The sequence below is a fragment of the Chrysochloris asiatica genome, unplaced genomic scaffold (genome assembly GCF_000296735.1).
Source record: "Chrysochloris asiatica unplaced genomic scaffold, ChrAsi1.0 scaffold00097, whole genome shotgun sequence".
In the NCBI taxonomy this organism is placed as follows: Eukaryota; Metazoa; Chordata; class Mammalia; order Afrosoricida; family Chrysochloridae; genus Chrysochloris; species Chrysochloris asiatica.
This window is the reverse complement of record NW_006408615.1, coordinates 11,139,585-11,164,358: the sequence shown is the minus strand read 5'-3', so window position 1 is coordinate 11,164,358 and position 24,774 is coordinate 11,139,585. Positions and strand designations below refer to the sequence as shown.

Below are 24,774 nucleotides of genomic sequence, written 5' to 3'. Positions count from 1 at the left end.
AGTACATAGGGGGATGTAAACTCAATATTTTCAGGGACAAGTAGGTCATTTATTTAGGGATTAAATGACTTCCTAAATTGAATTGAGTTTATTAATCCATAGTTAATTTGAGCATTAAATAAAAGTATGTAAATTTGGTGTCATTTGTAACACTTGCTGGAGATGGCAAATTTTGTGTAGTATGGCTAAATTAAAATGCTTATAAGGTTTTTGTAAAACACATTATTTCAAATATTTACTGAAAACACTAAATATACTATGCCTCAGGCCTCTAGATTTTGATCTTAAAAATGATTATTTCTGTGATCATAATTTTATACAGTCTATTTTCTAATAGGTTTTTGTTAGGGTCTTTTTTGTTAGTTTCAGATCTCTTTACAAGAAGACTTAATACAGTATTCTGTACAGTGTAATCGTGTTTGAGTCCCAGCTCTGCCACTTATAAGCTGTGTAATCTTAGGCAAGTTATGTTCCCACTTGGTATTGCAGTTTCCTTTAATTCTACAGCTCTTAACCTCTCACACGTAAATGTGTAGACATGAAGAAAGTACTCAGATCATTGGTGGTGTTGGTTTATTTCTAAATTGTCTTTGTAGATTGGAGGGGTAATAATAATGTCCTTTAAGATGGGAGGATGACACTTAATTTCTGTTCTATTTCTTCTTTTTAGATGGGAATGATGAGCAACCCTAATCCTTATGGTTCACCATATAGTCAGAATTCTGGACAGCAGATTGGAGCTGGTGGCCTTGGTCTCCAGATTCAGACAAAGACTGTATTACCAAATAACTTGTCTCCATTTGCAATGGACAAAAAAGCAGTTCCTGGTGGAGGAATGCCCAATATGGTGAGTTCTAATGTTACAAACTTCTCTTAAAGCTGACATTTTAACCAAAGTATTAAGTGAAACTTTACCTGAAGTCTATTATATACATACTTTATATTTACTAGAAGTCTAAGTGGATGTATAATGGATAGCCCTTGTGAGCAGGGAGGCAGTTTTACATGCAGATTTGTTCTTTGTGATATTGATCAGTGAGAGTGCTGATCCAAATAGGAATAAGTAAAGTGCTACTGTGCTGTTTTAGGGACCAGCCATCTAGCAGATTCTGTTTGTAAGCACTTCTGTAGGATAGGAAAAGTGGGTCCTTTCACTTCATGAGACTCTAGCAAAGGATCCCAAGTCTCCATGACCATATCTATTGATTTGTATGAGACGAACCCTGGTAGCAAAGTGGTTTACAAGTTGGCCTGCTAACCACAAGGCCAACAGTTTGAATCTGCCAGCCACTCCATGGGAGAAAGATGAAACTTTCTGCTCCTGTAAAGATTTACAGCCTTGGAAGCCATATATAAGGTTGCTAAGAGTCAGAACTGACTCGATGGCATATCCTTCCAAAGGTTTTTTAACTGATTTTTGTTATGTAGAAATTTCAGTAGCTTTAGAACATTGCCTTTTTTTGTAAAGTGAACTCATTTCTAATTGTAAATGTGTTTAAGTCATTCATTTGCTGTCGACTTCAGAAAGAATTGTCTACAATGATTTTCTGTTTTCTCTCACATTTTAGTTTTTTGTCATATGTTCATTGAATGTCTGTATCCTAGATAGTCTTTTAGTGCTGGAGACAATAAGATGAATAAAACATGATACCTTTGTCACCTGTAAATCTTTTTTTTTTTTTTTTTTAATTGGGAAAACAAATGCATGCCTTTGTTCAAAGAACTCACTTTAGGATAAGCACTGGACTGCTAACCACAAGGTTGGTGGTTCAAATCCACCAGCAGCTCCTCAGAAACCCTATACATGATCACTGAGTCAGAACCACCTCCACAGTACTTAACCAACAAGAAGCTTCTGTTGGGTATGGCAAGTACTACTTCCCTGTTCTTTAAAACCTACTGTAGACATGCTCTTTGTGAATCCTCCTCTGTTCCTTCTTTCCCACCAGAAGTTACTGTGTTCTTACCTTGTTCTCATTTTCTGTACAATTTTCATACTTTGAACATCGTTGTTGTTGTTAAGTGCCATCAAGTCAGTTCCAACTCACAGTAATCCTGTCTTAAGGTTTCCGAGGAGCAGCTGGTGAGTTTGAACTGCCAACCTTGTGGTCGAGTGCTTATCCTACAGCACCACACCAGGGCTCCTCGCTGATAGGAGCCAGATTATGTTTATCTTTGAATCCTCCATGTTTAAAAAGTTAAGGTTGGTATAGTCTACCCTCTATAAAGGTTTTGATTGAAAATACCCAGGTCTGTAGCACTTAACACTAAATTTGTCTTTACCGTTATATCTTTAAGGGCCAACAACAGGCCCCACAGGTCCAGCAGCCAGGCCTTGTGACTCCAGTGGCCCAAGGCATGGGTTCTGGAGCACACACGGCTGATCCGGAAAAGCGCAAGCTCATCCAACAGCAGCTGGTTCTCCTTTTGCATGCTCACAAGTGCCAGCGCCGGGAGCAGGCTAATGGGGAAATGAGGCCATGCAACCTTCCCCATTGTCGCACAATGAAGAATGTCCTCAACCACATGACGCACTGCCAGTCAGGCAAGTCCTGCCAAGGTGAGTGGGCTCACAGGCTTGGTGTACTCTGCAAGTAGTGTTTCCAGTTTTCAATGCAGTCAGAGAGAAGAGAGAAAAACAAGTTAATTTTGATACCTCTTGTCTTGATAGGATCTTAGTCTCCATTCTTATTGCTGATTTTATTGCTGTTTGGTGCCATTGAGTCTGTTCTGCAACCTAGGTATACAACAGAACCTATGTATACAACCCCATACAACAGAACAGAACACTGCCTAGTGTAGTCCTGCACCATCCTCACAGTAAAAACAATGAAGTGTAGAGATCTGTTCATGATTTGCAAACCATTAATTGCATTATTACTAGATTTCCTGTGGTTCCATACCTCTATTTTTACTTTGTAATGTGTTTCTCTCTTCATATAATATAAGGGGACACGGAATGGTTTAAAATCAGGAAAGGTGTTTACCAGAGTTGTATTTCACCGTAATTATCTAGTATGTATGTGGAGTAAGTAATCCTAGATGTTGGGTTATATATAGAAGAACTTGACATCAGGGTTGGAGGAAGACTCATAACAATCTGCAGATAATATAACCTTGCTTGCTGAAAGCGAAGAGGACTTAAAATACTTACTGATGAAGATCAGAGACCACAGACTTCAGTATGGGTGGTTGCACCTCAACGTAAAGAAATCAAAAATTCTCATCACTGGACAAATAAATAAATAGATAAAAGATTGAAGTTGTTGAAGACTTCAAGTATTAAAGATGTCAGCGTGAGGACTAATGTGTACCTGACCCATGCCATGATATTTTGAGTAGCCTCATTTGAATCTAATATTTGGGCAATGAATAAGGAAGACCATAGAAGAATTGGTGCATTTGGGTTATGGTGTTGGAGAAGATTACTAAAAGTACTTTGTACTTCAGAAGAACAAAGAAATCTGTTGAAAGTACAGCCAGAATGCTCCTTCGAGGCCTAGAAGCTCAGACTTTGTCTCTTATATTTTGGCCATATTATCTCGCTAGTGAAGGACATCATACTTAGTAAAGTAGAGGGTCATTGAAAAAAAGGAAGACCCTCAAGTTGATGGATTGATACAGTGGCAGCAGCAATCGAATCAAGCGTAACAACACTTGAGGATTGTGTATGTGGATCAGAACCGACTCAACAGCACTTAACATTTTTCCAGTGACTGTAAAGTAAAGTATACTGAAAAGTCAGTGTTTCAAACCCATCAGCCACTCCAGGGCTACTGTAAGTAACCTGTTAACAAGTGCTTTTTGTAGTGTCCCAGTACACTCAGAAAAACTATGTATGCCTTTACTGGGGGGGAGGGGGCGAGGGGTGATATCAGTAACTTTACATGTACTGTAATGCCTCAAGGTTTCTGAATATCTTATACTTTCTCATATCTTACCAGTGGACTTCAAGCCTTAACAACTTGTAAACAAGACCACTTTGTTGCAATACATTGATTTGTTAGTTTGCTAAGCCTCCTGGCAAGCCTGCCTTAAACATAGTATGTCTGTGTTAAATGTCTAGTTGTTTCCAACTCATAGTGACTTTGTATATAGGTTTTCCTTGGCTGTAAATTTTTGCAAGCACTGAAAGCCAGCCCCATCTTTCTCTCAAGGAGCAGCCAGTGGGCTTGAACCACCAACCTTGCAACTGGCAGTCCAGTGCTTATACTACAAAGTCACTGCATATAGCCTTGTTAAAGTATACAGCTGTGAGTGGCCATAAGCTTTCTGAAGAAAAATTACCACTATCTTGTTAAGTACTGTGGAGTCGGTTCTGACTCATACTTGACCCTACACAGGGTTTCCAAGGCTGTAAATCTTTATGGGAGCAAACTGCTGACCTTGAGGTTGGAAGCCTGACTCGCAACCATTATGCTACCGGAGCTCCTTAGCCTTCTATTAAATATTTGGTTTTGTAATTTTTGCAGAATGTGTTTCTATCAATCCTAGAAGGAAAAAAGCTATTTTCACTTTCCCTATACCTGAAACAAATAGCTACGCGGGGTTCTAGCATTAATTCCTGACTTATCTTTGTTGGTGTAACCCTTATGTTTTTGGTAAGTACTGTTGCCTTGGTTCCAACTCATAGTGACCCTGTAATAGGGTTTCTGAGGAGTGGTTCATGGGTTTGAACCACTGACCTAGTGTTTCAAACCAAGGATACTTTCGGTCGCTTCATATGCATGTGTAGGCTGTACAGTGAATCATGAAAACTAAATAATTGATTTATAAATTAAAATGTTGACAGAGAATGAACAAATTTGCCTTGGAGGGAAGTACAAGCACATTGCTCCTTAAACAGATGTGTTTGTCTTATGTCCCTTGGACTTACTATCAGGAGATACCAGTCCCTGGAGAAAGATAGCATGTTTGGTAAGTTAGAAGGTTAGTGAAAAAGTGCAAGACCCTCAACAAAATGGAGTGACACAGTGGCTGCAACAGTGGGCTCGAACAGAGGACTGAGCAGTGTTTCCTTCTCTTATGTTAGTATTAATAGGAGCTACATGGTGAAATGAATTCGTTCATTTGTAGCATTTGTTTAGTAAGTACCCAAGTGATAGCTATTAATATTTATTAATATACAAATATAACCAATTTATTTCATTTCAGTGGCACATTGTGCATCTTCTCGACAAATCATTTCACACTGGAAGAATTGTACAAGGCATGACTGTCCTGTGTGTCTCCCTCTCAAAAATGCTGGGGATAAGAGAAACCAACAGTGTGAGTAAAGAAATCATTTTGAAGCTTTTTTACTGAAATTATTTTTGGAATGTCACCAGTAATTTTTGGTTATATGCGGTTTCTTTGACTTGCTTGATACTATTGATACCATGAAAGGTGTGGAAAGCACTCCATTTAAAATGGCAACCAAAAATAAGTAAAGCTGTTCATGCTGAAATTATTTTTACACAAAACTAGAGTCAATTTTACACAGTTGAAGCCAATTTCGATGAGATTACATAAAGTAATAATTGATCCTATAATTCATTTGAAATAACAAAATCTGTGAGAATAGCCAGGGAAAACCTGTAAGAAGGAGTCTGCTAGAGAAGTTTTCCCCACTGAGTAAAGTTGTAAAATTATAAGAGGTGTGACACCTGTATGAGAATACACAAGTTAGTGAAAGATACTAGAAAATTTCAGAAGCATCCCCATGTGTGCACGTAGAATTTATTATCTGTAAAAGACTGGACTTGAACTTATTTAAATAGACTAAAAAGCCAGGCACACAAGCTGGTTTCTGGATGGTTCAGCTCCTATGACGATAGAGAATTTAACGTTCCATTTTAAACACAGGAAAACCTTTAAAATCATTGCTTTAGTGTAAGGTAAGAAAGATGAGGCTTTCTGCTCCCGTAGAGCTTCACAGCCTCGGAAACCCTATACAAGGTCACTGTGAGTTGGAACCGACTCCACGATACATGACCACCTGTGACTTTGTTGTTAAGTGCTGTTGAGTCAGTTCCAACTTGCAGCACCCCTCTCTAGATAGGATTTCCAAAGAGAGTAGCTGATGGGTTTGAATTGCCATCTTAATGGTTAGTAGTCCAGGGCTTATTCTACAGTGCCACACTAGATATCCAATACCTGTGACCTTAGTATTCAGTAATTTCAATTTTTCTAGATGCCTGTGACTTTCATATCTAAAAAAATTTTGATTATTTTTATGATTCTTGAATGGAAAATAACAATATGCAGAGATTGTTTTTAAAGTACTGCTACCATACCTTCTCACTTGAAAAAAATAAAGCAGGGTTAAAAGCAAAATTTGGAACTATATATATCACATGGCCCAGTAGAAAATTGGAGATAGTAAAACAGCCCGAAAAAAATATGGCAGAGTTCACTTATAAAGAAACTAAATAATGTATCTCCATTTCTCTCTTGTCATCTTGGCGTTTATATGGTCTTTAGACATTCATATGTTGTTAGTAGAAACAATCACCTTTATCAGTTGGCTCTGCATCTGGAAATAAATAGTAGGAGATAAGGTACATGTACTGAGATGTTACATACTTACATGACTAATAGTGTGTTTCTTTGAAACTCACTTAGACGTACTGATCTTTCTGTCACTGTCCCTTAAGGTTGGAATACTGTTTCTTTTGTATTTCAGCAATTTTGACTGGAGCAGCCGTTGGACTTGGAAATGCTGGTTCTCTAGGGGTGGGTCAACAGTCTACACCCAGCCTAAGCACTGTCAGTCAGATAGATCCTAGCTCCATAGAACGAGCCTATGCTGCTCTTGGACTACCCTATCAAGTCAATCAAATGCCGGCACAACCCCAGGTGCAAGCAAAGAGCCAGCAGAATCAGCAGTCTGGGCAGTCTCCCCAAGGCATGCGCACCATGAGCAACATGAGTAAGTTTGTGGTCTAGTAACAGATGAGATGTTGCTTGTATGTGTAAATACTGCCTCCAAATGCAGGTTTGACTCCATTTATTTTAGTTTCTCTCTCTTTACCTCTGTCTGCTGCATTCGTTTTTGAAAATTTTAAATTTCAGCATAAAAGATCCTTTTTAACTTAACTACTAGATTAACTGCTGCTGATTTATGTCCTCCTTCACCTTTTTGTAAATATACGTGACTTTATATTCGCCGAAATTGGGGTGTAACATACATTGTTCCTTAACACAGTGTCAACATTTTCCATAGTATTTCCTTTTATAAAGATTGAATAGTGTACTTCATTGTTTATAACAAGCGCTTACAGGTAGACATTTGCATCTGAAATTCCAGATAATGAGTGGCGGAGAATTTCTGCCAAGGCACCCTTTGTTAAATTGATTCTTTAAAATTCTTTAGTTGTTGTTAGGTGCTGTTGAGTCAGTTCTGACTCATATTAACCCTATATGCACAACAGAATAAAACAATTCATTTTTGTTCTTTTATTTTGTTGTTCATTGCTTGGTTAGTTATTTTCCTTCCTGAAAGCAGTATTCTCAAAAAAGGGATTATTTCTTATTTTTTAACTAGTCAAGGACAGGTAAAATTTTTTTTAGACAAACTTCTGTGCTTTTACCCAGTTTGTGTTTTTTCACTCTTTCATTACAAGCACTGCTAACTTATTAATTATTGAGTGACCAGTTTCTTTGGATAACTAGACTGGGTGGTGAAATGTGAGCTGCCTTTGTAGGCTTATTTTCAGCTCTTCTGTATTAAAAATAGAGGTTTGCCTTGCTTAACGTCCATGGCACGGTCTTTCAAGTAGGTCATTAGCATGATTTGAACATTGTTCGAACACCATATTAAAATCTGTGAAAGCCCAATTTTAGTTGTCCTCATCACTGCTACTGCTACTGGAACTGCTAGTAGATGCCTGAGAAGAGTCAGTAGCAGTTGAGAGGCTAGGGGCAAGAGTGCGGAGCAAGAGAGAATGAGTGGAGAAGGGAGCTTTTCTGAGCAGTAGGAGCAGCCCAGCCATGTCCTCTGCCTTACCTGCCTGTATCCCACCCAGTGGTCCATTGTGAGAGACTGGGTTTGGGGTCTGTAAACCATTGCAGGAAATTACAAACAAAAGAGAGCTGCTTTCTCTTTTAAAAAAACAAAAAGAAAACAATTATGAGACCACAGACATACATACTGTTTTGCCCAAACAGATGCTAATGCTGTGCATACCTGTACTTGCAAAAGGATGAGTAAACTTTTGTGTGTAGTTCCTTATTTAGCCTCCTTCCTGGTGTGGCGCTCTAGGATAAACACTGGACTACCAACCTGAAGGTTGATGGTTCAAATCCATTTGTCATCCATTTGTCATTTGTCTCTTTATGATCAGTAGGTATGTATCCCCTATTATAATTGATCAGTGTTGTCCTTGATGGTTTGAATTTTGTGTCCTGACTTTAAAAGGATTAAAAATTTGTGGTATTTTCTTCTATTATAGCATGTGTTGTTGTTAGTGGTATTTGAAATAGTCTGTCTTTTCTGGTTTTGGCTTAGGTGCTAGTCCCATGGGAGTAAATGGAGGTGTGGGGGTTCAAACACCCAACCTTCTTCCTGACTCGATGTTGCATCCAGCCATAAATTCTCAAAAGTAAGTTTCATCTTGGATTGTTCTTATATCACATTTCAAATGTTTGCTATAATTCCATATTTGAGCGTCGGTGGTGTTGTTTTTTTTTTTTAATTTACTTTCCAAAATTTTGTTGAAGGCAAACAGGCTTTTTAGGCATTCTGCAGCCTCAATTTAAAATTGTATCAATTATCTCAGTAACCTACACTTTACCAAATACAGTAGGAAGTTGCAAGGTTGTAGCTGCTTGTATATTGAGTCTTCTCTTTCCTATTACCTGAGGATTTCCCTGAGATAAGGTTTCAAAGTGGCAGATTGGGTCTTAAGTATAACACACAAGACTTCATCCTCCCCTCCACACAAACAGATGTCTTGGTTTATCTTTCTCTCACACAGGTACATGCACACAGTTTTTCACCAAGACTCCTATTTGTAAATTAGACTCCACATAGTGTATTGCCTCCCTTGCAGTGATCACTATTAGCTCTACTTCAGTGAGACCTTTATTCTCTTACCCTTCATCATTAAACTTTTGTATGATTCTTTTTTTTTTTTGAAGCCCAATGATGAATGAAAATGCCAGTGTGACCTCTCTGGGTCCTATGCCAACAGCAACTCAGCCATCCAGTACTGGGATTCGGAAACAGTGGCATGAAGATATTACTCAGGATCTTCGAAATCATCTTGTTCACAAACTGTAAGATTGTGGATGTGTCTTTATAGAGATAGCATGTGAACGAACATTCTTTCAGTCTGCTAGCACTTCATGCTTTTGTTTCTGTCATTTTGTTGCTTTCCATTCTCTGTTCCTGCCTATCAGTCTTTCTCTCATCGTTTGTAGAAGTCTTTCAGTTTTAAGCGTATATAGCATGTTGTTTCTGCCTAGTGCCAGGCACATACTTAGGAATTGATGTTATTTTAAATTGTTCATTTTCGTGCCATTGCTTTTGTAAAACTTATTTTTAAAGGAATGCTAGTCATTAGCTCATTATAATGTTGGCCATGGCGGCATCCTTTTCTGTTATTTGGGTAAAACTTTTTTATTATATTGACACATTAAATCAAGTAGAATGGTCTGATCCTCCAAACGTGCTCATGTAAACAGTTTGTGAAAATATACTCTACTGTTGATGTTTACTGGGCAGTCTACCTTATTTGGTCAAAAAAATTCTTGTCAGACAGCAAAAGGAGCCGTATAGCCTGACAACATGGAAAGTGCCCACAATCAGAAAGGTAGACGTTGGTTCTAATTGATTCTTAAGTGACCGTAAGCTTCTGAACAGCATCAAGCATATTTTACGTGGAATCAGCAATCTCTCACATAATAGACGGGTCGCCTTTGTTCCATCCATTCAGTTTTGTTACATTCTTTAATGATAGCTCTAGAAATGGAATTTAACAACCAAAGGGAAACTCGAGAGATTTTAAAAAGCAAAATAACTTTTGTGATAAATTGTTTTAAGAAATTTTATTAAATATATGAAGAAGATAGATTATTTGGGATTGATCATCTGATTGCTATATCAGTTAGATTATTTGTAAATTCCATTTCTAGCTCTCCCATCTGGTTCTTTAACATACTATATAACTGAACATGGGATATCCAGCAATAAAATTGGCTAACTATCACATTTGTCAATATAAAGGAATGCTAAACCCCAACAATCGCTGGAGAAGGATGTCATGCTGGGTAGGGTGGAGGGTCAGAGAAAAAGAGGAAGACCCCCAACGAGATGGATCAGCCAGGTGGCATCCTTGATGGACTCAGGTGTGGCAGCTGTAGTGAGGTTGGCCCAGGATCAGACATTATTTCGTTCTGCTGTGCATGGGGTCGCTATGAGTCGGTTCCGACTCGATGGCACCTGACAACAACAACAAACCCCAAAAAAGCAAACCTGGCATCAAGTCAATTCTGACTCATTGTGACCCTGTATAGAGTTTCTGAGACTACATTTTTATGGAAGCAGTCTTAACCTTTCTGCTGTTGGCCAGCTGCTGGGCTTGAGCTGCCAACCTTATGATTATTTCTGTGCTTATCCTACAGCACCTCCAGAGCTCTTTAAGGAACAGTGGTACCCAGGATTCTGAAAGGAATTACTAGAAAATGAAACACTTTTAATGTAGCAGAATCATGCTCTTCTGCCACCTCCATTTAAAAACTCTAGATTTTGTTCTATTTTTTAGGGTTTATTTAGCTTTGCTGAGAGACTTCTGAAAGAATTGAAGATTGTTGCTATTTCATGTTACAACAAAGGTTTCCTCACTTCTATTAAGTATTGTTAGTGTCATCGAGTTGGTTCCAACTCATAGCACCTGGTGGATTTGAACTGCTGACCTTTAGGTTTCTAGTCCAGTGCTTACCCTACAGAGCCACACCAGGACTCCTTTAAATATTAACACAGTGTAATTTTTGTTATATATTTAGAATGACAGGAACAAAGAATATTTTTGTGGAATCCTACAATTTCATTGTAGTCAGTATTGTTTTTATATTTGAGCACACCCCATTGTTTTTTTTATATGTTTTATATTTGAGCATACTCCCATTATTTTTCTGTCATAGACAAATGAGAAAGGTGTTTGTAAATTAATTTTTTTTTTTTTTTTTACTGTAATAAAACTTGATACTTTAAGAGGGCAGTGCAGTGGCTCTTCAGGATAAGCACTGTACTGCTAACCACAAGGTCTGTGTTATCAGTTCCACAGGAGAAAGATGAAAGTTTTTTGTTGTTGTTATGTGCCATGGAGTTGGTTCCGACTCATAACGACCCTGTACAGTGTTTCTGAGGCTATAAATCTTTACGGGAGCAGAAAGCCTCATCTTTCTCCCGTAGAACAGCTGGTAGTTTCGAACTGTTGACCCTGAGGTTAGCAGCGTGATTCGTAACCTCTGTGCTACCAGAACTCCTTGATGAAAGTTTATGCTCCCGTAAAGATATACAGGCTTGGAAACCCTACATACAGAATTGGCATAAGTCAGAACCGACTCAGTGACACTTAGCATCAAAATCCACAATTAAGTGAAAATGAAAAGTTTAGGGGCCCTAGTTGGCACAGTGGTTAAGCACTCAACTACTAACCAAACGGTGCACAGGTAGAACTCACCAATGGCTCTGCGGGTTTAAAAAAAAAAAACACCTGGATATCTGTTCCTGTGGAGTCCTGGTGTGGGGCACTGTGGGGATAAAGCCCTGGACTGCAAGGTCAATTTGAACCACAAGGTCAGCGGTTCATACTATAACCAGCTGCTGCTTGGAAACCCTATGTAGAGGTCAGAACCAAAACCAGCTCTGTGGTGCTTAACAACAGTAACAAGAATACAGCCTAAAAAATCCGATGGGACAGTTCTACTTTGTCCTTTAGGGTCGATGAGAGTTTGTATCCGCTCAATGACCCATAACAATGAAAAGTTGAAAAATTGTAAGGTTCTATGATGAGTAGAAAGCTGATAATACAATTTTCTATTTCCAGTGTCCAAGCCATATTTCCTACTCCGGATCCTGCTGCTTTAAAAGACAGACGGATGGAAAACCTAGTTGCATATGCCCGGAAAGTAGAAGGGGACATGTATGAATCTGCAAATAATCGGGTGAGCACCTGTCTTTTTTCTGTTTACAGTCAGAAATGGATGTGTTCTGTTTGTTTAAATTAATCCTGTTCTTTAACATTGACAAGTAGTACTGTGTTTCAGAAAAGGAGCCTTTTAGCTATCCTGTTTTAACTCTTCCATGAAGCAGTCAAGATAAAAATGCAGTTGTTTTTAAGTGTATGTCATCAAGTATCTTAACTTTTTCCTCTTACTAATGCAGTACACTTAATGTAGCACTTTATCTGGGTTGTCCTTCTGTCAACTTAGAAACCAGCTCTGTGCTATTTTCACTAGTATATGGTGAATCAGCTCCTTAGTATATTCGTCTCAAGTGGCATTCCCACCTCTCTACATAAGTTGCACTTTTTAATTTGGTTCTTAAAAATGTAGCATTCTTTCCATAATCATGTAAACTGCCTGGATATGCTTTACTGTACATCTTTACAGTAAAGCTGCAGGTCACATTATCATTCCATACACAAGCTCATTTACAGTGATTTAAGAAGGTAGATTCAGTTCTGCTTTTAGTTTCTGCTTACTTCTAGGCTAATTATCTGTTCTTTGTTCGTTTTTTCTATTATCTGGTGATAGCTTTTTTGGAGGGTGGTTTCCCTCATCACTTTTCTTTTACTTCCAAAATGAAACAGGCAGAATACTATCACCTATTAGCTGAAAAGATCTATAAGATCCAGAAAGAATTAGAAGAAAAACGAAGAACTAGACTACAGAAACAGAGCATGCTACCAAATGCTGCAGGCATGGTACCCGTTTCCATGAATCCAGGGCCCAACATGGGACAGCCACAACCAGGAATGTCTTCTAGTAAGTGCTATTTCTTCTATTAATGTTGGTGATAAATTTTGGTAAGAAACTGGTTTGTAACAACAGTCATTAATTTTCCCATAAACTTTTGTGACCAGTTTGTGAATGACTCCTTGCCTTAGCAATTAAACTAATTCACTACAGAAAACACTAGTTCAACTATGCATCTAAGATTCTGAGGGTTAGTAATTAACATTTTTTTGATAACCTGACTTAATTTGGCTTTTACGTTTACATCCAAGATATGGTGGCATCAGATTCTGTAGACTTGAAGTTACTCTCTCCTGAGGCCTTGGCTTTCATTCATGGGTATTCACTTACTGGAACCCCACAGGGGCACTCCTGCTTCCTACATGTAGAGATGTTATTTACATTGCAACTCTACTTTGCACTATTGTGGTGGTGGTGGTGATTATGTGCCGTGGAGTCAGTTCTGACCCTGCACAGGGTTTCTGAGGGTGTAGAACTTTACGGGAGCAGAAAGCCTCATCTTTCTCCCACGGAACAGCTGGTAGTTTCGAACTGCTGACTGTGAGATTAGTAGCCCAATTCGTAACCACTATGCTAACAGAGCTCCTTCTGTTTTGCATAGTATATCCCAAAACTAAAGACAATTCTGTGTTTAGAAGCATTATTTAAATTTTTTTCTTTTGACAGCCTTGGCATTCTGGTTATTTTCAACTTGACGAATTAACTAGATAATTAAAATTACTATGCGTGGCTTAATTCTTTTTGCTTAGGTTCCTGGTAATAAAATATGAAGTGGATATACAATAATGAGGGAGAACATTGTTGTTAAGTGCCATTGAGTCATGGTGACTCTATGGTTTTTGAGGAGCCCCTCGTGGGTTTGAACTGCTGACTTTGCAGTTCAAACTGACCTTTAGTTCAGTGACCTTTAGTATTCTCATTGTCACACATAGGATATAGAAATGCCATTCGAAAGGCTGTGATAGGGCTAACCTTTAGTTGTTGCTTCAGGGAAACCTGTTTACCTATAGTAAGTGCCAGCTGAGCTAACAGGTACCAACTCTTAGATTATCAATGGATTCTAGATAAGGCAGATCCCGTTGACCCATGGAGTAGTAAAGGTAGGAACCATTGTTTCTTGCTGTCCCTTAGCTGCTTTTTTGTTGTTGTTGTTGTTTAAATTGGGTTATAAAGTGAGAGCACAGGCAGAAGGAACAGCCCACTTGTAAGGAAAAACACAGATATTGTCAAGTGTGCTTAAGAGTAGGTGGGCAAGCCTTTACAGTGTGTAGGACGTTAAGTAAAATCCTGAGACCCATCCAGAACCTTTTGAGGTGGGACAGTCTCATTAGAAAGGACAAGCAGACCAGCCTGGAACAGCTAGAGCAACAGAACTACATCTTCAAAGAAAGATCAGCAAGAAAATTCCAAAACAGAAATGGCAGTATGATTGACTACTACAAAAATAAGCAAAATTGTTCATCAGGGAACCATCAGGGCAAGCAATCAAGTCCCTTGAAGACAACTCCCCCTCCAAGACTGAAACTCAAAGGGAGTACATGAGCAGGCATGTAAACTTTACTGGCGACCATTGGTGAGGGGAAAAGGCAGCAAGAAGAAATGGGCTGAGTTCAATCACATTCCGTAGACTCCCACTGACCTGGAGATTGGTCCAAAGTGTGGTGAGACCTGGGAACTCCTGAGCCCATGGACAAGAACATGGCCACAGAGGGCTAGAACTGAGAGTGAAGCATCCAGCTGATAATGATGTTAAGGGAGACGAACAAGAATGCCCAAACTTGCAGATGGTACCCATTTGACCTAGCCATGATGGCTTGATGATCAGAACTCATTTTTTATTGTTAAGTGCTATTGAGATATTTCCAACCCATAGCAACCCTGTATAGGGTTTTCAAGGAGCGGCTGGTAAGGCTTGAACCATCGACCTTGTGTTTCAAACGGCTTTGCAGTCCAGCGCATTAGCCCACAGCGCTACATCAGGACTCCGGAACTCGATTAGAGGACGATTTAAAAAAAAAAAAAAAAAAAAAAAGATAAAGGAAACAAGTGTAAATTGCTACAATTTCATGAAGATCTATACTTACGGATGTAGTAGCTCAAATCAATCCTATTCTCTCTGTATACATTGTAGATAGGGATGGGCAACTTAGACATTAGCTACCTAAAATGGGAGAGGGATAAGATTCTTATGATTCAATAGTGAATGTAATTGTTATCACGACTATCTGAGACTGTCATAACTGTAAAGGTAGAAGTTTTGTAACAAAAACAGTGGAGTGGTTAATCTTACAGTCCAGAAACAGAGGCCATCAAAGGAATAGAGCACAAGCGGAATGCTGGACCCTATCCAGAAAGATGAGTCTATTTGTTCCTATACAGATTAACATCTTAGAAACCCTATGTAGTGTCACTGTGAATTAGAGTCAGCTCATTTGTAGAGGTTTTAGTTTGGGTGAAACTGAAATGTTGAACTCAGGGGGCTTCAAAAACTTTATAGGAATTTTCTGTTTTGTTTTCATTCCACTTTTTTACCAACTTTTTTGAAGCCCCCCTCCCCCCCCATATTTAAAATCACATTTTGCCTGGGCATATAAACCCATTTATTATTGAGGCACATAATTGAGTTTAGTCCCCACTGGATAGAGGGGTGAGTGAATTCATTACCTATCTGGCAAAGTGCTGACACATGAATAGCAGTTCTGAGATTTGACACTGAGTACCCCAATTCATAAAGGAATGTAGTGTTGCATCTTTTAGTATTCCTGAAATCAAATTTTCTTGAGGTTCCTGTTTGATGTAGCGTATGACATCAGATATTTCCCAGATATTGTTAAAAGATAATATGTTTTTCTTTTTCTCTTTTCTTTATTAGATGGTCCTTTACCTGACCCAGCGATGATCCGTGGCAGTGTGCCAAACCAGATGATGCCCCGGATCACTCCACAGCCTGGTAAGTTGTAAAAGAAATCCATGCCCCCAGCCATGAGTCTATGGTGTCATATAGGTTTTACTTGGCCCTTGGCTCCTGCCTGACACCAGCAGCAAGTATCCTAATCACCTACTTGAGAAACCAGAATGCCTCTTGTAATTAGTTAGAGCTCAGGGAGCAATAGATAGTGAAGGAACAGGCTGCTGGGCAAGGCAAGTCAAGAGGCAAATGAAGTTCAATGATCAAGCTTTTATTTACCAGCAGTTGGTATGGTTGAATTTGTTGATGATTGTTATCTTGATTAAGAAATCACATGTGAATTAACAGTGTCCTATGACTACCTTCGATGAAGCAGATTCATTTACAGTTCTAAGGCTGCAGGCAGATTTCTTTCTTTGATGTGATAAAATAATGGCAAAATCAAAAAGGATCTTTGCCCTTTAGTTTCTAATTCTCTAGAATTAATACATCTAACATTGTGCACGTATTCACAGGTTTGAATCAATTTGGCCAGATGAGTATGGCCCAGCCCCCAATAGGCCCCAGACAAACCTCTCCCCTTCAGCACCATGGACAGTTGGGACAGCCTGGAGCTCTCAATCCGGTCAGTTTGATTTCTCTGGGTAATTTATTTATAATTGATTAAATATCTGTCTTGGTTTCTGCATCATAAACAGAACTTCTTGTTTTTATAATCAAGTGTTAGATTACTTTTTGATAACCTGATTCTTTCTGCAGTTCTGTTGTACTTGACTCTTAATGTGTTGTTGTTAAGTGCTGTCGAGTCGGTTCTGACCCGTAAATCTTTATGGGAGCAGAAAGCCTCATCTTTCTCCCATGGAGCAGCTGGTAGTTTCGAACTGCTGACCTTGTGGTTCACAGCCCGATTCGTAACCACTATGCTACCAGAGCTCCTTGACTCTTAATGTAGACATGGGAAAATGCTGTGGTGGTGATGGTGCCATCAAGTTGCTTCTGATTCACAGTGACCCTGTATAGATAGGATCTCCCAGGGAATGGTTTCAACCACCAAAATGCAGTTAACAGTCCAGTGCCAATCCTACAGCACCACACCAGGACTCCTTACAAGTGTTACTGTTAAATACCATTGAGATTGTTCTGATTGACGGCAACCTGTATAGGGTATCTGAAGAACAGCTGGTGACTTTGAACTGCCTCGCTTGTGATTATAATGCTATCCCTGTATATGTGTTGTTGTTAAATGCTGTGGAGTCTGTTCCTACTCAGAACAACTCTCTCTGCCCTAACGCTAACTTTCCCAAACCCAGAAGCTCCCTGCACAGTGAACCATCCATCTTTTGTAAGGGAGGAGGAGGACCAGTTAGTTGGTTCTAGAAAGGGGCCTGAGCACCAGCCAGTCAACTTCTTGTTGGCCTCTACCCTCACCCTACCTGTCAGTTAACTGGTGTCTCCACTTTTTGAGCCTTTTTGGGATTATGCCGCATCACTTTTTTTACCGGTTGGTCTATCATGTTTAATGAGGAGACCTAGTCATCTTAATCTATAGATAAATGCTTTCTTAGATTGTAAGGTTTTTTAGCGTTTGATCTTCCGTGCTTTCTTTCTTTATTAAAAAGCTTCATTTTGTCTGTAGCCATTTTAGAAAAGAAATACCACAATCGTTAGCGCATTTGTAGTCTATAAATGACTCCAGGTTTGGCCACATCTTGAAAGGTTTGACTTGTTTAGATCTGTTCTCGGGCTGTAGCAGTAACACCAGCCTGAGCCGAGTCTCCTTGATGCACAGGGTGCCAGGTACATTCGTGTATGCACAGAATGTTCATGTGTCTTTTCACACTCGGTTCTCTTTTTTGAGAGGAGGCTGAGGATAGGCTGTGAGGCGATTTTCCCACTATCTTGGCAGAATCACCACTTTTTTCCTTTGTCTTCAGCCTCCCTCCTCTCCCACCTGTCTTCCGTTCTTTGCTCGCTAAGGTGACAGGTGATTCCAGTTACCAGAATATCAGTATGATGGTTTTGTGCCCTGTGATTTTTTCCGCAGCCTATGGGCTATGGGCCTCGCATGCAGCAGCCTTCAGGCCAGAGCCAATTCCTTCCCCAGACAACCTTCTCAGCACAGGGAATGAATGTGACGAACATGCCTTTGGGGCAGCCCAGTGGGCAAGCACCTGTGTCGCAAGTATGTGTCGCGAATGCATTTTGATGGGTTTTGTTTTTCATGTTATTTGAAACTTGTCTTGATTGAAGGTTTTTAAAGGGAAAAAGAGTTGACAGCAAGCGGTGGGTTAACAGATGATTTCTCTAAAAAAGCAAAAATTGTGGTCATTTGGCATGAACAGGAAAAGATTCCTCTGTGGCTTCTCAATAGCATTCATTGTTGGCACTTAACAGCAATAGCTAGTGTGTAATAACTCGTAGCAACATTGTATGGGGTTTCAGAGAAGCAGCTTATTGGGTTTGAACTGATGACCTTGTGATTAGCAAGCAGTCAAGTGCTTACCCTCAGCACCACATGAGGGCTTCTATGCTAGGAAGTGAGTTAAATTAGTGATTTTGACTTAACTTTTGAATGTAGCAGGCTCCTTTGTTGCAGTTGCATCTCATTAAGAACTACTGGTCAATAAGAACATTGCAAGGGCCTAGAAGATAGTTATGTCCTCACTTCTCCCACACCCCTACAGTAGCTGAGGTCATTTTTCTAAATGGCTTGGGTATATTGGTTGTATTATCAAAAGATAGAGTCCCACTAACAGGAACTTTGGCACACTTTGAAATAGAGACATCACCAGTTACTATTTGATTAGTCTGTGTCCTAAATGCCCATCACCTGTCTATGTGAAAACACCTTTAATTCTGTTCTAAATTAACATCTTGTTTTGTTGTTTTTCATTTTAACAGGCACAAATGTCCAGTTCTTCCTGTCCAGTAAACTCCCCAATAATGCCCCCGGGATCTCAAGGGAGCCACATTCACTGCCCGCCTCTTTCGCAACCAACTCTGCATCAAAATTCACCCTCTCCTGTACCTAGTCGAACCCCGACCCCTCACCACACACCTCCAAGCATAGGGGCTCAGCAGCCACCACCAGCAGCAGTTCCAGCTCCTGTTCCTACTCCTCCAGCCATGCCACCTGTGCCACAGCCCCAGGCTCTCCATCCCCCTCCACGCCAGACACCTACTCCACCTACCACGCAGCTTCCTCCCCAAGTGCAGCCTTCACTTCCTGCTGCTCCTTCAGCTGACCAGCCCCAGCAGCAGCCCCTCTCACAGCAGAGTACTGCCGCCTCTGCTTCCACCCCAACGGGATCATTGCAGCCTCTGCAGCCGACAACTCCAGTAAGCAGAGACCGGGCTCAAGTCACTGAGGCTACTGCTGCCACTGCGTGACTTCCATGGTGTTGCTCTTCTCTCCCCTTCATCTCCTTTTGTTTTCACCAGTTACATAGGCATCTCTTTTCTCTTCTGGACTTTGGTTTCTTCCTGTACTTAGCTTAGAAAGAACTTGCTTAGGTCTCACTTGTTATTTTCTGGGACCTGAAGGAGAGATGACAAGCAAACTCCCTCTGCTACTTAGTTTGTATTTTGAATAGTGGAGAATCTGGAGTACTCAGATAATGAAAGTAGCACATGACATTAAGAGCCTCTGTAGCCTATGTTAAAACTTGTCATTAGAAAAGCATGATCTAAGATGAGTTACATATAGGCTTATGTGTATAGCAGAGATCCAAATTCTCATGTATTCATTGAATCCTTTCTAATAAAACTGTGTCAAAGCTGAAAAGCTTTTCCTGAATCATTAATACTAATGTTTCAGTTCTTGGTCATGTGGGTGAACTGGTTCATCCTGGCCTCTGAGGGCATAGTGAAGAATGGAATCTATCCACTGACTGTATTTTATTCTCTGTAGACAAGTTTTTCTTAAAAATTCTAACTTCTTCTTTTGTGGTGTCTTAATTGGAAAGCTTAGAGAGAAAACGGCCAGTAAACGCAAAGGAAGTACTCATTAAAAAGTGGTGGTTCAAACAGCCACTCCGTTTCTTCTGATTTCTCCTTGATTTTCTGTACGTTTGAAATTTTCTGATGAAAAGTTAATTAAATAAAAATGGTCCATCACCCTTATTTTTTTTTTTCCCCCTTTTCATTTTTGTATAAATAGGAGTTCCTAGAGGAACCCCCCCCTCTCACTCCCAGTTTGGTAGCTACTACTGAAACTTTTGCTCTCATACAACCAGCTAGCCAGTGTTTACAACTTCTCAATCTCTTTTTCTTAAACATGGTTTAATTAAAGGGGTGAACTTGGCACTGAAAAGGGAAACAATGATAATGGCCTAGAAGTTCCACCATTCTTGTCCTGTGTCTGAAATTCTGGCTGGATAATTGGCTGACTTTTTTCTTGTTTTTCTGCCTCTTGTCCAGCTCTCCCAGCCAGCTGTAAGCATTGAGGGGCAGGTATCCAACCCTCCATCTACTGGTAGTACAGAAGTGAATTCTCAGACCATTCCTGAGAAGCAGCCTTCACAGGAAGTGAAAATGGCAGTGGATCAATCAGAACCAGCAGATGCCCAGCCAGAGGCTGTTCCGGAGGTGAGCCTACAGCAGTTAGTCCTTGGACTTGGTTAGGTCCTCATTCCGACTAGTAAATTTAAGGCTAGTTAATAGAGTCTGATCACTAGGCCTTTCCTTCCATGATATTTTAAGTGGATTTGAACCCCACAGCCTTTAGGTTAGCAATCAAGTACAAACCATTTACACCAACTAGGGGCCTCAGTACCTCAATAGAGAAACCCAAGGTTTTGTTTTGTTTTGTTTTCCTAAGAGAAGAAAGTTGGCAGAAAGTATCCTGGTAATTGAGTCTCTCTCTGTAGATGCCTATGTCAGCAAGGGTCTCCAGGTGTTTCTGCAGAGAGACAAAATAATATGCTAGGGAGGGCTCTCTGCTTACCAGGCGAGTCTTCGGAAAACTAAAATGTCTTACTTTTCCTTGTAGACTAAAACAGAAGAGCGTAAAGTGGAACCTGCAGAAACTGAAGAGAGAGGTGCTGAAATAAAAACCGATGCAAAAGAGGAAGAAGACCAGCCAAGTACCTCAGCCACCCAGTCATCTCCAGCACCTGGACAGTCCAAGAAGAAGAGTACGTTTCTTAGGCTCTCGTGATGAATCTGAGGGAGAAACCACAGACAGACCCAGGGTAGATTGGAATCATTGGACCTCCTGAGTGTCAGAAACTGACACGAATGGAATTTCATTCCAAGTGGAGCCCTGGCTTGGTTTTTTCATTATAGTTAACATTGGAAAATAATTTTTTTTTTAGGTAGATTCATTGGAAAGTAAGTTTTCATTAGGTAGATATTGAATTGATGCAACCACTGGGTCAGTAATTGTTTCAGGATGGCTGGGTGGTAGGTAGGAGGTTAGCAACTTCTAAAAGTTAACTTCAGGAATGTCCTTGACTGAAGCGCTGGATGTTACAGCCATAATACTGCTGCTGCTGAGTGCTATTAAGTTGGTCACAATTCATATTGACCCGTTATAGGGTTTCCAAGGAGTGGCTGGTGGGTTAGAATCCCACTGATCGGTGCTTATCCCACAGAGCTACATTAGGACCCCATAGCTGTGGTGGTGGTGTGCCGTCAAGTCTGTTCCAACTCATAACAACCCTGTATACAGTTTCAGAGGCTATGGATCTTTAAGGGAGCAGAAAGCCTCATTTTTTTACCTTGGAGTGACCGGTAGATTCGAACTGCTGACCTTGGCGGTTAGCAGCCCAGCTCATGCTCCACTGTGCCACCAGGGTGACACTATTCACTTTCTGTGTGTCAGGCCATCTGTCTGTTATCTGCGTTGTCTCATTTAATAACTTCACAACCACTCTGAGGTTAATTGATCCCTGTGGTTCAGATTTGGCAGACTGATTCAGTCTGTCTCCTCTGAGCCATTCTCAAAATGCCAGTTTAACTTGAGCAAGCAGAAAGCCATTCACTTACTGGTGTGTGGGCTTGAGGTCTTGTGGCTAGAGGACCCCAACTATGTCACCTTAAAGTGGATTCATCTTATTTTTGGAGAGACAATGCTATAAAATGTTGAGCTTTTAAATTAATTTTTAGTTTTTATAATCAGAGTTTTATATGTTGAGATACTTTATTATAGGGTCAACAGGCCCCTGTTTTAGCAGGAGTCTCTCTTTAAAACAGCAAAAGCTAATATATTTGCTCAATTCCTCCTTTAATTTTGAACTTAAATCAAGTTTGAGAGACAGAAAAGTGTCTGTTGTCCCTTTATTCTGAATTCCACTCCCTCATGGCAAGTCCCCACTGGAAGTAGAAGAAAATCTTAAATGTCGTGGACTACCAAAGATACCCTTCTAAAGGTACAGTTTACTTGCAAATAGAGTAACAAGGCCTGTGCTCAAACTTTTGAAGCTCAAAACTGAACTGTTGATGATGAGCTTCTTAAACAGTAGGTTCAATTAATGCCATTTGGGACACAGCAGCAGATCTTTCCTGCACTTGTGAAACATAAAGTTTCTCACCCTCTCATCAGCTCTAAAACATCAAGCATTTTGATGAGGGACTTTAGTGACGAGACCAGGTCTAGTTTCTGATGCTTTGACAGGATTTCTTTTTCTTCTGATCTACACCAGTTGACAGTTGACAGGTCTGCCATCTTGTAGTCACTTCAGCTGAAGCAAAAAGTATTTCTCCCTTCCAGGAGAGGTGGGCCATGGGGACAGTAGAGTTGATGCTTGTTTGTGATTCCTGAGGTGCGTTCAGAGGCTCATTGTGAATGGTTTTTTCCCCTTTTGCTTAATTGATGCTAATTTTTACATGAACTTCTTAAAGTTTTCAAACCAGAGGAGTTACGACAGGCACTGATGCCTACATTGGAGGCGCTTTACCGGCAGGATCCAGAATCCCTTCCCTTTCGTCAGCCTGTGGACCCTCAGCTTCTAGGAATCCCTGTAAGTCTGTGCTTAATATTCGTGGATTTGGGGATTTTGTGGGTTTGTTTGTTTCAATGTCAACAGCTTTATTGATGTATAATTCAAAAACCATAAAAGTCACCAGTTTAACGTGTTGCGGTATATTGGTTTTAGTATATTTATGAAACTGTCCAACCATCACCACAATTGTTTAAAACATTTTCATTACCCCAAAAAGAAGCTGTACCTATTTTCTCCCAAACCTCTCCAACCTTGTTAAGTGCCATCTAGTCAGTTCCCAGCTCATCATGTTCCAACTTTTAGGGTTTCTGGGGAGTCATTATCCTATCAGGATCCCATTCCTATGTCACCACTAATGTACATTCTGTCCCTATGGATTTGCCTGTTCTGGACATTTCATATAAGTGGGATCCTATAATATATGACCTTTCATGTCTGATTTCTTTTACTTCATTTGTTTTCTGGATTCAGCCATGTGGTAGTCTGAATCTGCCTTTCATTCATTCTTATGGCCATGTAATACTCCGTATTTTTTTAGTATTTTCTAGAAGTGCAATTTCTGGGCTATATAGATGTCTCACTTATTTCTGTCCTTTGAGTAATAGTAGACCATGCAGAAAAGATAAGTTAATAGTTTTATCTGCCTTAAAGTTGCTTTTATGTATCAGACTGGTCAGGTTTAGTTTGGAAATCTAAAGTCATCTTGGATATATGATAGCCAAAACTCTTCAGAAAAGTATACTCCCTGAGGTAAAAATAATTTATTAACATTTTCATTTTTTTCCTTTAAAGTTTTTATTGTGATTTGAGTGATTTACAGGGCACCTCATCAGTTTTACATTCAACAAATCACATACTTTGTTTCATTACAATGATTATAATCCCCTCCATGTACCATCAGTTAACAGTATTTCTTTATTCATTTTATTTTTTGTTTTGTTTTTTAAACACTCAGGTATATATAATCATTCAATCCACCAAAGGACACATTCTGCAAGCTTGCCTCCTGGCCGCCGGTTCTCAGTCCCTCTCCTTCCATGAATATAGAGTCCTCAGCTGATCTCTTTCTCCAGGTCTTCATCTCTGCCTCCATCTCTGGTGTCTGTGCTTCTCTGGATAGGGTCCCGCATTCTGCTTTTGCTCTTCTCCCTTGATGGTCCTAGGGTCCTCTGTTTCTGGACTTTTAGATTAACTGCTCTCCCATTTTTGTTACAGAACTTTTATCTTTACAATTATTACAGTCACAATTAGTCATGGTAAAGTTACTCACGATTGAATTACAATCTTATCCCCATGTTTTTTTCTTTTTCTTTTCAATGTTTAATTGTGAATTATGTGATAGTTTTCCATCTCAGGTATCACTGCTTCTCTGGGTAGGGTCCTGCTCTCTGCTCTTCTCCATTGATGGTCCCAGGGACCTCCGCTCCTAGACTGAAAAGTTAATCACCTCCCTCCTTGCTACAAAATATCTACCTTTACATTTCCCACCCTCACAGTCAATCCTGATAACAATTATTCACTATTTATTACAAGAAACCTATCCCCATTTCCTTTCATCAGCCTCACCCAGACAGATGGATTCTCCATCTCTTTTTACTAGACCCATCTTGACAAGATGAAAACTATTCAGTAGGTACTTTCCCTGCACACTCTTAAACTAAACTCCCTCTTGAAAACTTGTAAGCCAGTCACTTTGTGCCTTTATCACCCCCCTCGTTTTAGGTAGCAAATGTCTTAGTTGCCCATCCCTATCTACCTGGTATACAGGATTGACACTTGATGTGAAGACTCCTTCCCTCTCTGTTGGTATTTTGAGCTATAGGTATATAGGTGAGTATAGGTCAGGTTCAATTAATTTTGTATCCTGTAGTCGAGTTCTGATTATGAAGCCATCGAGGTAGGTCAAATAGTTACTGTCTGCAGGTTTGGTTGTTCTTGTGCATCTCCCCTCACTTCATG

The 24,774-nt window shown here is 39.9% G+C and overlaps 1 protein-coding gene across 1 annotated transcript in view; it reads left to right on the top strand.

Moving 5' to 3' along the window:
* The window catches only part of EP300 (E1A binding protein p300), a 77,642-nt gene that overhangs the window by 34,163 nt on the left and 18,705 nt on the right, over window positions 1-24,774 (top strand). The window contains exons 3-17 of the mRNA XM_006866877.1: window positions 671-847; window positions 2,299-2,560; window positions 5,155-5,268; window positions 6,665-6,910; window positions 8,489-8,582; window positions 9,121-9,258; window positions 12,033-12,150; window positions 12,798-12,972; window positions 15,836-15,913; window positions 16,387-16,496; window positions 17,916-18,053; window positions 18,773-19,210; window positions 20,291-20,458; window positions 20,862-21,006; window positions 22,715-22,833. Of these exons, the coding sequence (XP_006866939.1) occupies window positions 671-847; window positions 2,299-2,560; window positions 5,155-5,268; window positions 6,665-6,910; window positions 8,489-8,582; window positions 9,121-9,258; window positions 12,033-12,150; window positions 12,798-12,972; window positions 15,836-15,913; window positions 16,387-16,496; window positions 17,916-18,053; window positions 18,773-19,210; window positions 20,291-20,458; window positions 20,862-21,006; window positions 22,715-22,833 (2,520 nt within the window). The remainder of the gene's footprint in view (window positions 1-670; window positions 848-2,298; window positions 2,561-5,154; window positions 5,269-6,664; window positions 6,911-8,488; window positions 8,583-9,120; window positions 9,259-12,032; window positions 12,151-12,797; window positions 12,973-15,835; window positions 15,914-16,386; window positions 16,497-17,915; window positions 18,054-18,772; window positions 19,211-20,290; window positions 20,459-20,861; window positions 21,007-22,714; window positions 22,834-24,774) is intronic.